The 16,973-nt window shown below is 48.8% G+C and overlaps 1 protein-coding gene across 9 annotated transcripts in view; it reads right to left on the reverse strand.

The window, feature by feature from the left end:
• The window catches only part of Tcof1 (treacle ribosome biogenesis factor 1), a 47,886-nt gene extending 31,312 nt beyond the window's left edge, over positions 1–16,574 (reverse strand). For 5 of the 9 annotated variants that reach the window (XM_045132173.1, XM_045132174.1, XM_045132171.1 and 2 more), the window contains exons 1-16: positions 16,414–16,573; positions 15,217–15,272; positions 12,357–12,496; positions 10,430–10,497; positions 8,938–9,124; positions 8,040–8,113; positions 6,677–6,880; positions 4,206–4,418; positions 3,831–4,058; positions 3,536–3,733; positions 2,764–3,000; positions 2,544–2,684; positions 1,153–1,272; positions 790–972; positions 396–650; positions 96–296 (exon numbers count right to left, since the gene is read on the reverse strand). In XM_045132173.1, coding sequence (XP_044988108.1) covers positions 96–296; positions 396–650; positions 790–972; positions 1,153–1,272; positions 2,544–2,684; positions 2,764–3,000; positions 3,536–3,733; positions 3,831–4,058; positions 4,206–4,418; positions 6,677–6,880; positions 8,040–8,113; positions 8,938–9,124; positions 10,430–10,497; positions 12,357–12,496; positions 15,217–15,272; positions 16,414–16,521 — 2,613 coding nt within the window. In that variant the 5' untranslated portion in view covers positions 16,522–16,573. Of the gene's footprint in view, positions 1–95; positions 297–395; positions 651–789; positions 973–1,152; positions 1,273–2,543; positions 2,685–2,763; positions 3,001–3,535; positions 3,734–3,830; positions 4,059–4,200; positions 4,419–6,676; positions 6,881–8,039; positions 8,114–8,937; positions 9,125–10,429; positions 10,498–12,356; positions 12,497–15,216; positions 15,273–16,413 lie in introns of all 9 variants that reach the window. The other 4 variants (XM_045132172.1, XM_045132175.1, XM_045132177.1 and 1 more) reach the window with 4 other exon arrangements.
• Positions 16,575–16,973: the final 399 nt, after the last annotated feature.

The raw sequence follows: 16,973 nt of genomic DNA on the forward strand, positions 1-16,973 counted from the left end.
TCAGAGCCTTCACTCACTCTTCCTGCCCAACCAGCCTCAGATCAGGTTTCAACTAAGAGCACATGACAAGGGTTTGCAGACCTAGCATGCCTCACCTGGGCTGGTGTCAGCACATCCTCACCGTCTAACTCCTTCTCACTGCTGCTCTCTGAGTCCTCTTCCAACTTCCCCACCTGGGCAACAGGAGCTGCTGACCCTGCCTTCCTGGGAGGAACTGGGCCAGTGGCCTTCCTTGATGGCCCCACACCCACAGCAGAGACAGGTCTGACCTGGGGACTTTGCCCCAAGGGCTTCACCTGGAAATGAAAGAGAGTTGACATCAAGGGAAAGGTGCCCAGAGGAATACACAGCCTGCAAGAGCTTTCTGGACAGAGCACAATGTCCCCCAGCCTCACCGGAACAGGACTTGTGGTTAGGGTCACAGCTACTGGTGTCTCCTCTTCACTGCTATCTGATTCATCACTGCTGCTACAACTGCTGCTGCTGCTGCTGCTGTCCAAGTCCTCTTGCTTCCCCACGTGGGCCTTGGCCTTGGCTTGGGCAGATGTAGGCCCTGCCTTTTTAGGGTTCGCTGGAGGGGCCCTTTTCCTAGGCGACTCAGCAGGTGCTGAGACAGCTATGACCTGAGGAGTCTTCCCCAAGGGCCTCATCTGGAAGGAGAAACAGTGAGGGAATAGCTGCAGAGCTAGAAAGGAGGCAGGAGTTGAGGTAATTGTGGGTATATAGTGCTGTGCCCTACACGATCACGCCAAAGCATACTGTGGCTCTCCCCAGCCCGAACCCAGGTACCTGAGGTGACATCTCTTCTTCACTGTCAGACTCCTCACTGCTACTCTCAGAGTCCTTTTCTGCATCTGCTGGGGCCCTCTTCTGTGCCTGGGCTGTTCCCATCTTCCCCATGGCTGGCATAGACAACTGGCCCCTTGCAGAAATTACAGCACTGTTCTGGGGAGCCCTCACAGGTGTCTTACTCTGAATTGGAAGGAAACAATGGCATTGGAGAAGAGACAGGATGAACCATTGTGGATTAAGCTCCCACTGAGGTGTAGCAATGGGGCTATCCCACCTGTACAGGGCTTAGTTCAGGCTAGATCACTGCTGGGCCCTCTTCTCCACTCCACAGAGTCAATGTGTGGCTTCTGGTCCACTTACCTTGGTCAGAGCAACGGCTGTGGCTGTTTTTCCAGGTGTCAATGCTGCCCCTTTGGCCAAAGATGCTTTTGTGGGAGATGGGTTGGCTTTGGTCTGAGGGGTTTTCCCCAGGGGCTTGGCCTGGAAGGAGGGAAGGGAATTTGTCAGGAACAAAGTGATCTGCAACAAACTGATGCACCAGAAACACTGGTACTGCAATCAGATTCTGAATTTATGTGGCTCGTTCATCTAACAGCTGTGTGAACTTGAATGATTCCATCTGATTGGGCCTGTTTCCTCCTGAGGACAATAACAAGGTGCTTCTACTGGGCCACTGTAAGGAGATTTTGTGTTTAACATAGTGCCTGTCACCTAGTAAGCACTTAAGCTCGTTCTTGTAATAATGTTAGCTACGTCTACCTGGAACAAAAAATGCATTCTAGGCTCCCTTTCAGCTAGGAGACGTTATTAAAATCTGCTTAACAGAATTTAAGTCAAGTATCATAAAAAATACTCAACATGTCTCTTTCTTCTCCCTGCCAGCTAGAATGCTAAGATAATTGCTGAAGCTCAAGCACGAGTTTATTAGGTGGGAGCAAAGCACAAAGGCCAACAGAACAAGACAGAAAAACACTCCAGAGAATTCCCAAAATACACATCAACATTTCTAGCAAAAACAATCTACAAGGACATGAATGAGGAAGGGGGAAATATCTGGAGTAAGATCCTTTAGAAATTTTTCTTCCCATTACAGCACTGGGGGCTAGAGAGATGGCTTAGTAGTTAAGATTCCTGCCCGTAAAGCCTAGCAACTGGAGTCAATTCCCTAGTGTCCACGTAGTAAAAGTCAGATGCACAAGTAGTAAGGTGCCATCCACAGTATCACTCACAACTGTGAGGGGTGATTTCTGATGAACATCATCCATCAGATGGATGCCAAGGCCTTGAGGATTGCATCATCTGTCAGGATGTGGAGCTGGACTCAAATCCAGGTAGCATGGTTCCTGGCCCCTGCCACTTGTACTGATTGTGGTGCCAGCCAAGACTGCTTTCCTTAGCCCAGGAAACTACACTCTTCTTCACTAGGTGACTCACTCAGATACTATCTGTCCTGAAAACCTGAGGTGTCTTCTCAGTATATACCCCTACTAGAGCCCTACTGCACCCTGCTAGAGTAACCTGTTTACACAGCCACACCCTACTCCAGGTCCAGGTGGGACCTTCCTGAGCAGGACAAAAATGAGCAGTGTGAGAGAGATATTAGGGAGCTCACAGGCCACAAAGGAGACTCTGGGACAGAGGATAATGAGACCAAGATGAGTCTGCTCTTGAGTATTCTTTATGTCCAGGGGTAAGAGCAGTTCTAAATGAGCCAGACTTGGTCCTAGCCATGGTGGCCCACCCTGCCTCACCTGTGCTGGGGCGGTAGCTGCCTCCTCACTGCTGGATTCCTCCTCACTGCTCTCAGAGTCCTCCTGAGCCTCAGCTCTGACCTGAGCAGCTGTAGGTCCTATCTTCCTAGTGGGTGCCAGGCCTTTCCCCACAGACTTGCTCTGAAATGACAAGAAGTGGGGATCTCCAGAGGCCTAGAAAGTCCCACAGAGGCTAGCTCCAAGCAAACTTAGGCCTCACCTGTAACCCTATTGCCTTGGTTTCCTTCTCCTCCAACTCCTCGCTGCTGGAAGAGCTCATCTCTGGCCTCTGTGTGCCCCTGGCCAGAGCAGTGGATGGCAGGTTGGCTGGAGAAGTCCCGGTCCGTGCTTTCCAGGGAGCTGGAGTACCCACTAGCATAGGGATGACCTTGGCAGAAGTGAGGGTAGTAGGGGTGCCTTTCTTGGGGTTGGTATTTATTTCCAGAGCTGGTTTTGTCTATGGGAACAATGCAGACAGGGGCTGGAGTTGGTTTCCAGATTCAAAGCCCCCATCTGCTCTGCTGTATACCCCCAGTCAGCTTTCCCCACCAGCCAGAACCCAGTCACAGGTGAGAAGTGCTGCACTGTAGCTGCCTCTTTGCCTCGGTGGGGCTCTACCTGAGCTGGAGCCACGGCTGTGGGTGCTGCCTCCTCACTGCCACTTAACTCCTCACTGTTCTCTGAGTCTTCCTTAGACCTTTCGGCCCTGACTTGAGTAGCCACAGACCCTGTCATCTCAGGGGGCGCAGGGACAGCCACTTTGCCCAAGGGTTCCTTGGTAGGACCTGAGGCAGGTCTGACTGGGAGACTCTTCCCCGCAGACTTTCTCTAGAGTGAGATACATGGGATTCAAGAGGGAGCCTAAGAGAGCATGCAGCAGTAACAAAAGTCCAAGGCAGCTGGGAAACTCCTAGGGTGCAGGGGATGGTTGGCTGGCAAGCCAGGTGGGTTCTAGTGCTGCGATCAAGTGAGCCTTGTGGGAAGGGGCTCACCTGGGCTGCTATCACTGCATCTTCACCACCCGACTCCTCACTGCTGCTCTCTGAGTCCTCTTCCAACTTCCCCACCTGGACACTTAGAGCTGCTGACCCTGCCTTCCTGGGAGGGACTGGGCCAGTGGCCTTCCTTGATAGCCCCACACCCACAGTGGTGACAGGTCTGACCTGGGGACTTTGCCCCAAGGGTTTCATCTGGAAGTGAAATAGAGTTGAGATCAGGAAAAGGTGCCCAGAGGGTATGCAGCCTGCAAGAGCTTTCTGGTCAGGGCACAATGTCCCCCAGCCTCACCGGAGCAGGGCTTATGGTTAGGTTCACAGCTGCTGGTGTCTCCTCATCATTGTTATTCAACTCATCACTGCTACTGCTGCTGTCCAAGTTCTCCTGCTTCCTTGCCTGGGCTTGGGCAGCTGAAGTCCCTGCCTTTTTAGGGTTCACTGGAGGAGCCCCTTTCCTTGATGACTCCTTACCAGGGGCTGAAACAACTCTGTCAGGAGGGGTCTTCCCCGAGGGCCTCACCTGGAGTGAGAAACAGTGAGGGGAGAGCTTACAGAGATGGTCCTACCAGTGACAGGGGCAAAGAGTTAGGGTCCTGCCAAGTGGATAACAGGTCCATAGAGGCCATCTAGAGGCCTAGGTTGCAGGCAGTTCCTCTCCAGGCCTCACCTGAAGAGCAGACACAGCAGTTGGCGCCTCCTCCTCGCTGTCAGACTCCTCACTGCTGCTGCTCTCCATGTCCTGTTTTGGCCTCTCTGCCTTGCCCTGGGTGGCTATGGGCCCTGTCTTCCCAAGGGGTGCTGGGATGGTCCTTTTCCCAGGAGTTCCTTTGGCAGAGACTGAGGCAGCTCTGACCTGCAGTATTTTCTCAGAAGTCTTTACCTAGTGGAAGAGAAAGAACAGTTTACTCTCTCCTCCTTCCTGATGCTTCTGACAACGTCTTAAGGATAAAGCCTGAAGTCTCTCAAGACAGCCCCTCCCCCACAACTTTACTGGTGCCCCAACCTCCTGGTTCCCTGATACTGACCAGCTTTACACTCCCTCAGCTTGAGACCTTCTTGGCTTTTGTTTAATTTTACTTGGCTACTACCACCTCAGCCAGGACCCCACACAGACACAAAAGTCCTGTGGTGGCTCTCATTCTGGCTGTGTACAGATCCTGGGCTGCCCCACCACACAAATCATTTCATGTTTACTCTGTAGGCACAGGTACAGGTCTGGCCAGCTCAGGAGACAGCTAATAGTGCTTTGGGGAAGTGTGCAAAGGAGACTGGTGAGGAGCAATCTCAAGGAAGGACAGCATGAGTGCTCCCTGGCATGGAGAACAGCATGATCCTAGGAGACCTGTCCTGACTCTCCTGGGGCAAGGTCCAACAACTAGGCTCCTTGTCATTCATTCTTTCTACCACACTAAGGGCTCACCATTGCCTTGGGGCTTTGACAGGGTGGCCACAGGTCCTGACTTCTCGGGAAAATGTGTCTACTGGGCCCTAGGCCAATCTTCCTAGAAAATACGGTTCTTATCTTCCAAGAACATCCATGCGGAGGGCCAGTTAGTCCGTAAAGGCTTTGTTCAACTTGTCTTTTCAAGTTTCAGTCAACATGGGGGATGTTGATTTTCTGTAAAAGCTCACACTGCAGCCCTTAGTAGATGAGATCTGCACTTGTAACCTACTTCAGGACCCCAGTACCTACCATGTGCCCTGCCAGGAATGACCTAAAATGTCTACATGGCCCCTTGCTCTTCAACTTCAGGCCTGTAGTTTTCTGGGGCCTTCCCTGGCCACTTAATACTGCCAACCCATGTCATCTTTAACAATTATTAGCACCTGCCATTGCATGTTCCCTTCTCTTCTTTCCTGCTCTAATTCTAGCAGTTTTCTAACCCCCTCACTTGTCCCTGAGAGATATTCAGGGGCATGGGAACTGCTGGTTGAGACAGACCTTGAAGCAAAGCCAACAGAAACATGAAGGGAATGGATTTGTTTGTTTGGTTGTTTTTGTTGTTGGTTTTTTGAGGTAGGGTCTAAAGAATGGATTCTTTTTTGGTTTTCTGAGGTAGGGTCTCACTGTAGCCCAGGCTGACCTAGAATTCACTATGGAGACTCAGGGTAGCCTCGAACTCACGGCAATCCTCCTACCTTTGCCTCCCGAGTGCTGGGATTAAAGGCGTGAGCCACCATGCCCAGCTAAGAATGGATTGTTAATTAACATGGAACTTGCTTGTTCAGACTCTGGTTTGGTACGAGAAGCCAAAGAGGAAGTGAGGCAATCAAAATTTCTCCAAGTCTCAGTAGGTATGGGAATACACATCTGTGGCCCAGCATCTGGGAGGCTGAAGCAGGAGGACCATGAGTTTGAGGCCAGCTTGAGCTACACAATGGGACTAACAAAAAAACTATGGCAAAAACTTCTCAGCCAGGTGTGGTGGCACACACCTTTATTTTATTTTATTTTTTAAATTTTTATTTATTTATTTATTAGAGAGCGACAGACAGAGAGAAAGACAGATAGAGGGAAAGAGAGAGAATGGGCGCGCCAGGGCTTCCAGCCTCTGCAAACGAACTCCAGACACGTGCGCCCCCTTGTGCATCTGGCTAACGTGGGACCTGGGGAACCAAGCCTTGAACCGGGGTCCTTAGGCTTCACAGGCAAGTGCTTAACCGCTAAGCCATCTCTCCAGCCCGGCACACACCTTTAATCCCAGCACTAGGGAGGCAGAGGTAGGAGGATCACTGTGAATTCGAGGCCACCCTGAAACTACAGTGAAGTCAGCATGGACTTGAGGGAGACCCTACCTCAAAAAACAAAAACAAAAAAAACTTCTCAAGTTTCTTCCCAGGAGGACCAGCGGCATGGAGGACAGTAGTACATTTCTACACAGAGAAGCTATGTTAAATAGTTTAACCACCAGAGTGAGTATAGGACCGACCCTTGGGAACCAGCTATTCTAAGATGCTTTGTGGCCCAGAACGGCCATTTCCATAGGCATCAATGCCCACTGGCCAGCTGTCCTTGCTCTTCAACTCGTATCCACTTCTCTCACTCTTCACACACTCCAGTGTGGATCCTCTCTGACAAGAGTACCCTGCCAGCACCAGAGGTCACAGGATAGACAGATAGCCCTCTCCTGGGCTCACCTGGCTGGATGTCCCAGCAGGGGTTTTGGCCTCATTTTTAAAGTCTTCCTCACTACTCTCTGGTGACTCTTCTGGCTCCATGGTCCTCCTGGCTGCAGTCAACATGCTTCCTTGGACCTGGGGTGTCCCATTCCATACCTTGCCAGGGCCTGGGGCTGTCTTTCTAGATGAAGGTTCCTTGGTAAGAGCTGGTGAGGCTTTGACCTAGACCAGGGGATGGAAACAGGAAATGAGCAACCATTTTCTTTTTCTTTGGTGTTGGAAGGGGTTTAGTTCATTTATCCTCTTCTAATGGCATTTGATTTTCAAACTCAGAGGCACACATTATCTTTATACCTTCTTTCCAGAAAGGCACAGATCACATACACAGATAGCATCCAGCTGGAGAATATTATACCATTTAAGTGAATAGCTTGGTCCCAGCTACTGGAACTTTGTGATACTATTGCTCCATCAGCTACCCCTCCCCACCTCTAGTGGGTCTCACTGCCCTTTTTTTTTTTTTTTTGGTGTTTTGAGGCATGGTCTCACTTTAGCCCAGGCTGACCTGGAACCTGGAACTCCAGGCTAGCCTTGAACTCACAGTGATCTTACTTCTGCCTCCCAAGTGTTGGGACTAAAGGTGTGTGTGTGCCACCAAGCCTGGCTCTCACTGCTTTTATCCTTTTTTGTTATTTAGTTTTTTGAGGTAGGGTCTCACTCTGGTCCAGGCTGACCTGGAATTCACTATGTCGTTTCAGGGTGGCCTCAAACTCAAGGCGATCCTCCTACCTCTGCCTCCCAAGTGCTGGGATTAAAGGCGTGTGCCACCACGCCCAGCTCTCACTGCTTTGATAACCTTCTCCAATCCAGATCACAACCACAATCTGATTTTGAAACATAAATCAAATCATCTTACTTCTGGGCCTGAAACCCTACAATGGCCTCTCCCAAGCCCACAGAATAAACTCCAAGCATCTATGGTGGTCCCTGCTATCTGTGACCTTATATTTTATCACTGTCCCCCTTCATTCAAGAAACTGAAGATCCATATGCTTCAGAAAAGTATGAATTATCTCTATACATACTATGTCTCCTGCCAAACCCGTTCATCATGCAATGGATTAGGAGCAAGGTACCTTTCTTTTGTAGGTGGTCAGCTAGGGACACAGGCCCAGAAGAACATGGATGCCACCCTGCCCAAGGGAGACTACAACTCCAGTCTTATTCAGTCTGATCCAAGATAGTGCCAGCCGCAGCCTCAACCTTTCCGGCACCTGACAGCTGCTGAGTTGATTTGGGCCACAGGGACTGAGTAACAGCCAGGCTTCTGAGAGAGTCGGAGGCTGGAAGAGGGTGACTCCTGAGGATAGATGGAAATTACCTCTACATCTGTCTCATCACTTGAGCTGGAGGTGTCCTCGCTGGAGCTGCTGGCCTGGCCCGCTGACACCATCCCTGAAGGTGGACATAAGAAACTGAGAAACACCCTTTCTACACTCATCTGCCCTTCCCAGAGCCTTCCCCATGACAGCTGCCAGTCAAACTCAGGTGCTAAGCACTCACTCATCACATGCACAGAGCTACAGATCCTCCATCTCCTGAAGCCCCACATCTGTAGTGGGGATTTTCATTGTCCATTTTCCTGCCCCTTTCTGAGGCAATGGCAAAGGCAGGTTAAGCCTCCACAAACAAGGGGCAGTACATGATGGTTTCTCAAATCACTAATCACCATCATGTCCAGAGATATAGGCTGGGCAAATGCCCATGCCATGTAAGAAATAGACAGACCTGAGCCTTTGCATTTAGTGTCCAAGCAACCACAGTGCTCCCTACAACCCATCAGAGATGAACCAAAAATCATTCCACCTAACCTGGTCTACTCAGAATCTTGCTGCTTGCTACGCTTCCCTCTAAAAAGCCCTGGAGCCAGGCATGGTGGTGCATACCTTTAATCCCATCACTCAGGAGGCAGAGGTAGGAGAATCACTATGAGTTTGAGGCCACACTGAGACGACATAGTGAATTCCAGGTCAGCCTGGGCTACAGAGAGATCCTACCTCAAAAAAACAGAAAAAAAAAAAGGCCTAGTGGTATTCTAGAGGCAGATCCAGGTTAGGGGAGGAGAAAATAGACTGTGGTACAGGACCCTGGTTGTCATGGAGACTGTCAGCAGCAGAAACCTGACAGCCAAACTGTCTCAGAGCACAACATAGCAATGCCTAGGCTTGCTTCCCCACCCTGGATTCTGGGGGCCTGGCTTTGAGATGGCGGCTTCTCACCTGGTTTGGCAGTAGCACTGCAAGCCTGGATGCTACCCTCCTCCTCAGTTTCTGAGACCAAAACAGTGTCTGCTGCAAGTTCTGTTGACTTCTTAGGGGACTTCCCAGAGAGCAGGTGGACCACTGCCTTCCCCGCAACAGGATGCAGTATGGAGTTTGAGATCTTGCTTGTTTTCTTGCCCTTTGCCTACAAGGAATAAGAGAGACAACTTGGCATAGCAGAATATGTGAGGAGCACAGTTCTCTACACATGGGCCCAATGCAGACTGTGCCAAGTGTGAGCATGGTGCCACCTTTCCTTGCCTAAGAAGGGCAGACAGTTTTCAACCTTGTTTCACAGTTAATTGGTTTATCTGTCTCCCCACCTTCACAGTGGGGCTGAGATGCCTTTCACACAGGTGCTAAGAGAGTCTCATTACTGTTTTCAGGCCATAGTAGTTATTTGGTAAGTGGTTTGCAGTTTGTTGTGAAAATTAGCATTATTTCATAATTACTTCTATACTTTATTGCCATTTTCCAATTTGGAGGATACAGTCCTTTATGTGTGTTTAACAGTGTGTTATACCCCTATCCCCCATAGACTCGGGTATTTTACTAAAGCTTGTCTCCAACTGTCTAGCTGGAAGGACAGATCTTGGGGTCTAGCCCTAAGGTGTTACTGGGAGTGGATTTGAATTCCAGGCTAAAGGTATGCAGAGAGGTTTGAGTTCTGCCTGGGTCCCTAGTTTTTTATTTTTAATATATTTTATTAATTAATTTATTTGAGGGGGGAAGAGAGAATGGGTGCGCCAGGGCCTCCAGCCACTGCAAACGAAGTCCAGATGCATGCGCCACCTTGTGCATCTGGCTTGTGTGGGTCCTGGAGAGTTGAACCGGGATCCTTTGGCTTTGCAGACAAGTACCTTAACCACTAAGCCATCTCTCCATCCCCTGGATCCTTTGTTTTTGCTGCCTGTTTGTGCTTGTTTATAGTGCTGGCTGTTTGATGGTGTTTCTCTGCTTGGATCTGTTAAAGGGGGCCACACTTGTTCACCATCATGGAACTTCTCTTGGATCTATAAGCTGCAATAAACCCTTCCTCCTACAAAGTGCATCTAGTTTAGAAGTTCATCTTTGCAACATATTGTTGACTACAACAAACAATATTTATGGATTAGTGGAAAATGAAACTCTTTCAGAGTAGTTTCTGATTTAGAGATCCTGAAGCACAGGGGTCTTATTCACCATGGTACCTTACTGCCTCACACAGTGCCTGGAACACACCAGGTACTAGGTGAAGAGCTCCTCAGAAAACAGGGAAGTGTAGGGAGGAATAAAACTGCAGTAAGCATCCCCTATTTTACAAGAAAATAAACTGAGGCCCAGAGAGATGAAGGGACCTGCTTGGTGACATAGGCTGAAGTATGAATGGAGGTCAGGCACTTATGACCCAGGGAACTGTCCCCTACAAGGCACTCGCACAGGTAATAGTTAAGAAAATGGCCCCACTCACCAGGGCTTTTTCTTTCTGGCTTGATGGCAAATCCACAGTCACAGGTGTAGTAGATGTTGGTCTTGGAGCTGTAAGACACAAAAACTTGCCGGGTGAGCCAAATAGGATTTTGTTATCAAAAACTGAGAAACGGGTTGGAAAGGTGGCTTAGCTATTAAGGTGTTTGCCTGCAAAGCCAAAGGACCCAGATTCAATTCCCCAGTAGCCAGATGCACAAAGTGACACAAACATTTGGAGTTTGTTTTTAGTGGCTACAAGCCTTGAAGTGCTCATTCCCCCCCTCTCTCAAATAAATAAATAATTTAAAAAGAAATGATAAGCAGGGCTGGAAAGATGCCTTAGCAGCTAAGGTGCTTGCCTGCAAAGTGTAACGACTGGTTTGATTCCACAGTACCCATGTAAAGCAAGTTGCACAATGTGGCACATGCATCTGGAGTTCATTTATAGTGGCTGGAGGCCCTGGCTAGCTCATCCTATCTCTCTCTTCTCTCTTTGCTTGCAAATAAATACAAACTTTTAAAAAATTCTTAAAAATAATAAACAGGCTTCACCTCATCTCATAGTCCAACTGGTATTAGTCACTTGGTGCTGGCACCTGAGTACCTGAGGTCCAGCCCACAGTGGTGGGGAGGAGCTCGGTGCTGTATCCCCAAATCTACCCAGAGTAACCTAAAAGCTCTATGTCTATATCCCAAGGGGAAAAACTGGCTCACCTTCCCAACACCTATCACAGAACATACCGAACTGGCAGGTGTGTTCCACATGCTGCTACACCACAGCCCTGACAATCACTCAGCAAGAGAGGCAGTGAACAGCTCCTGGCCACAGAGGAAGCTATGTGGAAACCGAGTGGTTTCCTAATGGAGCTAATCCAAGGGGCTGGGCCCAATTAGATGCTGAGATTTACTGACGCTTGGTGTTTGAAGAGTACAGCCACTTTAAATATCAGACACATGAGAAAGAGTTCTGAATTATGAAAGAACACTACAGAAAAAAAAAATGGTGTGATCGAATTTACTGGCACCTAACTCTCTTCTTCTTTCTGTACTTACAGAAAGTTTTAAACACATCCAGAAATAGAGAAGAAGTGTACTGAAACACCCTGTTTCATTATCAACTTGTGGCCAATCTCATTTCATCTACCTTCTCCCACCTTTCTCATCATGCATTATTTGGAATGTCATTTGTTTGTTGTTCTGAAGTAGGGTCTCCTTCTAGTCCAGGCTGCCCTGGAACTCACTCTGTAACCTAGGCTGGCCTTGAATGAATTCACAGCCATTTTGCTATCCCAGCCTCACAGGGCTGGGATTAAAGGCATGTACTACCACGCCTAGTTCATAATGCCTTATTTTGAAGAAAATTCCTTACATCCTATCATGTTGCCCAGAGGTACTTCCAACTTATTTCTCTGCATTTTTTTTTTTTTTTTTTTTAGATGGGGTCTTACCCTAGCCCAGGCTGACCTGGAATTTAGAACTTACTCTGTACAGATTGACCTTGGACTCACACTGGTCCTACTTTAGCCTCCTAAGTGCTAGGATTAGAGGTGTGATTTACCACACCAGCTTCTGGATTGTTTTTTTTTCCCTAAGGTAGGGTCTCACGCTAGCAGCCCAGGCTGACCTGGAATTCACTATGTAGTCTCAGTGTGGCCTCAAACTCATAGATGCATGTATTTGACAGTCCCCTAGGTTTTTCAATTCACTCTTGGAACCTCAGCACATGGGGATACAATATCTGCCACAAAGAAAGGTCTTAAATGCTCTGTGGCACTCTTAATCTCCCCCTACAAAAAGGTCCTGTCTTCACAGGCCTTGCACTGAACAATCTAGACAAGACCTCTGTTGCAGAGTAGGCTAGTATCCCACAGCTGTTCCCCAAGGAATAGGCTCCAGCCTTTCTTGGCACCCAGCACACAGGATCTCACTGGCTTTGGCACTTCTGCCTTCTGCTTCTTCCTCCTCTTCAGAGCTCTCTGAGCTGCTAATGGGGTCTGACACTCGGGACTTCTTGGCTTCCAGTGCTGCATCGTCTTCTGCCTTCTGTTTCTGGCCAAGCTCTGAGGTCCTGTAGGACAAAGGAAACTGGCTATCCCAATTGCGAAATAGGCCCTCCCTCATCCTTCTAGCCCTCAAGAGTTTAAATGTTGACAATACAGGTTGGGTATACTTCTGTATTCTACATTTTCACTCACTTCATAAAGTGCTTTTATAACTCTCAGTTAGTGCTGAATATGACCACAAGTGACCAATGACATTACAGAATAACAGCAGCTAACAACCATCAGATGCAGACACAGCCCCTTGGAGGTACTGTGCAGAACCACCCAGGTTCATCTGCCTCCAGAACTGTGCTTTTCATGCTGATCTTTCCTTCCTACAGGCTAAGCTCTAAGCCAGCCTCCTCAGAGTGCCTGAGCTGCCTCCCCCTCCCCCATAGCACTCTGCCCTGCATCCTGTTTTATTTCCTTCTGAGCACTTTTCTCTATCTCTTGTCATTTGACTGACTTTCAGACCATCTCCTTCACTACATAGACAGGCCTGGAGGGTGGGGAGAGGAGAGGGTAGCAGTTTATCACAATCCCCCAGTGCCTAGGGCATACTAGGAGAAAGGAACTACAATAGGCTCTGCCCAGAGTCAGGGAGGAACTTTGGGGAATTGATAGGAGGATAAGCACCCAGATTGCTAAAGACCCCTGAACTTTCAACAGTCATTCCCTTGGATCCCACCCTCCCATCCGCAGGGAGTTATTATCTATGCCTCATGTTTTCCAGCTGGGTTCGACACTGCTCTGTCATAGTTTGGGATGTGCAGCTCAGGTCTCCCCCCACCCCAGAAGAAAAACCACCTGTCAGGAAGTTCCTGTTATAAGTCAGCTTCATTTATTATGTTTATTACTAGTCTTTTTTTTTTTTTTTTGGTGGTGGTGGGGGTCGAGGCAGGGTCTCACTCTAGCCCTGGCTGACCTGTAATTCACTATGTAGTCTCAAGATGGCCTTGAATTCAAGGCAATTCTCCTACCTCTGCCTCCCAAGTGTTGGAATTAAAGGACTGAGCCTTCTTTATTATCAATTTGCCCTGCTCATCTCTTCCCAAAAGAATGTAAGTTCCAGAAGAGCAGAATTTTCTCTTAATTTGTTTACTCAAGAGCGTCTAGAATAGTATCTGGGTGTAGTGAAGGGATGGGGCTCCAATGGCCAGCTTCAGAACCTAGTCAATCCCTACTGTGTTTGATCTTCACAATGCAATATTTACTACATTATGTCCATTTTGTAGAGGAAGACACAAGAAAGTTGCTCAAGGACATACAGGGAGTTTCTTGGTTTGGATTTTACAGGGCTAGGCTGACTTGGCGGGTATGAGATCCTTGTCCCACTCTGTGTCCCTCAAATGCAGAGGGGACCAGTGACAGGAAAGGGTGTGCCATGCAGCTTGCTGACAAGGTTTACTAAGAAAGGAAGTACTGTCAGGCATATAGAGAGATCACAATCAATTCTCCTTCACCTTTTAGCTCTTCTAATTGACAGAGCTTGGATTACTCTTCCCTCTCTGAAAAGTTTCTTGTATTTCACAGTCACTCCACACTCAACACATCCCTAGAACCTTTCCAGTCCTGTACATTAGGCCCGCCTTCCACCCTGGAGCATAAGCCAGAACTGGCCAGATTCTTCCTCTCCAACCCACCAGCAAATCCTGGCTTCATCCCCTAACATTTTTGGGACCTGCTTCCCATCTCCTCTGTCCCCTGCCTCAAATCCCAATAGCTCTTGACCATATATCCACAGCCCAGTGGGCTTCATCCCAATGCAGTGAGCTCACTTCCTTGGCTAACACTGCTTTAGTGTAAATGTGTCACCAAGAATGCCAGGCTGCAGGAGTGGGACCTGCAGATTGCCTGGCCTCACCTATACTCTTCCTTGGTCTAAGGTCTCAATACCAGCAATTCCAAGTAAGGAGCATTCTGCTTCACTCACTATACCACCTGCCTAATTCACTCTTATCAAAGCACTTCAAGGAGGCTTGCCCAGTTTTGCGTCATGGTCCTAGGCTCCAGCCTTCCCTAATCTTTACTTCCAATAGCATTTTGCTATCCTTTGACTACAATGTTTACTATAGGAAAGAAGAAACCAGCTGTCTCATTTCTTTTTTTCTTTTTTGGTATTTTTTCGAGGTAGGGTCTTGCTCTAGCCCAGGCTGACTTGAGATTCACTATATAGTCTCAGGGTAGCCTCAAACTCACAGCAACCCTCCTACCTCAGCCTCCTGAGTGCTGGGATTAAAGTCATGTGCTACCATACCTGGCTCTATCTCATTGCTAACACTACTTCCATTCTTAGAACAGGACCTGGCATTCCATAGGTACTAAATAGATGTTGATCAAGTGAATAACAAACTGTTAAGTAGCTTTTGATGGGGCTAGGGAGATCAGTGGTTAAAGGAGCTTGCTTGCAAAGCCTAAGGCCCAAGTTCAATTCCCCAGTATTCACACAAAAGCCAGATGCAAAAATGTGGCAAAAGACTCTGTTGCACCCACCCATCCACATACACACATATGTAAATAAATATTTTTTTTAAAAGAAGCTTCTGTTCTGAAGAAATCCCAGCTCTTAGTGACATCTCCTACTACAAGACATGTACATATATACCCAATACATGTGATGTGACCTGGTTTCTAGTGTGGCAGCAAGCAACAGGAGACTACCAGGACAGATCTTAGGCTAGACCAGTATTCCAAACTGATTGGTTAAGGTGTCACCATTCCATTCTTTCTGCCCCACAAGACTTACTGTTGCCAGTGTGTATAGATGTCCACAAGGGTAACAGGCTGGGTCAGGAAACTCTTCTGCAAAGAAGAGAGATGCAATTAACCTCCAGTGGATCCAAATGAGCCATGTGACAATAACAGAGCATCCTGGCACCTGAGCAGAGTGGCCTAGAACCAGGCAGAGCTCTTGGTAGCTGGCTGCATTCTCCTCCTCAACCCTGCAAACCTCAGCATCCTCCTTAACAACACAGTGAATGTAACATGGAAAGGGCTGCTCTACCCCAGGGTCACCATCTCCCTGTTCTCAAATGTGTCAGGCCATCAGCCCACAACAATGGCTTGAAATGCTCTCTCACAGGGTAGGTAGCTTTCTCAAAATCTAAAATACTGTTTCTCTCCCCTCAAAAAAGAAAAAAAACTTCAGCCACAGCAGTTTCTGTGAATTAAGGCATTATCATCTATACTTGAATTGCATCTCCATTTAGATCTCAAATCAACTCCCACTTCTGCAGGGTAACAGTCCCACTCAGATATTCCTGACAAGAATATTCTGCTACCGGTGTTTTACTATCTTGAGCCTCACTCTACTGCTTAACAATGTTAAAGTATAGTTACTTTTGTGACTCTTGATTTTTCTCCTCGACCAGACTGTTACCTGAAAGGGGAGGCTGAGGACGGGTGCTCCTCAATTCCACCACCAACATCCTGAAGGTCAGATTAAAATTCAGTTTGAAATGACTACCCCACGAATTCGAGTTCTACATCCGCCCTGTCATAACCAAGACAGCCAGGGGACTGTGTTCCTAGCCCAACAACTAAGGGTTCCCTCCTCTTAGCGTTCCACACAGGACTGGTGGAAATCCACCCTGGAAGCCACAGCAAATTGGACGCCCCAGGAGCGCTGCAGCGAGCCACGTGGTCACAGACGACGGAAACTTAAAAATGCCGCTTTCAGGAAGCGGCTGAAGGTAGGAGCGCGGGAATTACAAAGCCTTGCATGTCAGAGCACAGGTTACGGCTTGCCCACTGCACTGACGGGAAAACTGAGGCCCAGAAGGGTGACGAAATCGTCTGGGTAAGGCCGAGTCTACTGCCCCTCCTCCACCCTGGCCCGCGTCCCGAACCACCATAGGCTCGGCTCCGGCGTCCGCCAAGACCCTGGGGATGGGGACACGGGCCACGGCTCTCCAGATCTCGCACGCAGCCCTCCAACGCTTACCTGGCCGCTCTGCTCCTTCACTTCCCGCGCCGCGCGAACGTAGCCCGCCTGGAGCAAGTGATGGTAGATCAAGGGGAGCAGCTCCCGCCGCTTTCTGGCCTCGGCCATGCCCGCACTCCAGGCCTGCCTTCTCACGTGCACGCCCCCTCGGTGCCCACCCGCCACTTCCCTAGCGCCCTTGGACCTCCCGAGCTGCACTTCCGGCTCCTAGTTCGCCCCGGCCGCGCTGCACTCTGGGAAGTGTAGTTTTGCCTCTGGAGCGACCTTCCTGGCCGGGAGAGGCGGTGACTGTAAGGCCGAAAAGCCCTACATTGGCTCGGCGGTGTGACCAGACAGTGACCCGCCCTCAGCTTTGTACTAAAACAATATTGTTTGGTTTTTGGAGGTAGGGTTTCACTCTAGCTCAAGCTGACCTGGAATTCACTGTGTAGTCTCAGGTTGGCCTCGAACTCGTGGCAAACCGCCTTCCCAGTGCTGGAATTAAAGGCGTGTGCCACCAAGCCCGGCCTAAAACAATCTTTTTAATCCTTCATATTTACTCCTTGAAGCGATTTCCCTCT

Source organism: Jaculus jaculus, chromosome 13, assembly GCF_020740685.1.
Source record: "Jaculus jaculus isolate mJacJac1 chromosome 13, mJacJac1.mat.Y.cur, whole genome shotgun sequence".
NCBI classification, from domain to species: Eukaryota; Metazoa; Chordata; class Mammalia; order Rodentia; family Dipodidae; genus Jaculus; species Jaculus jaculus.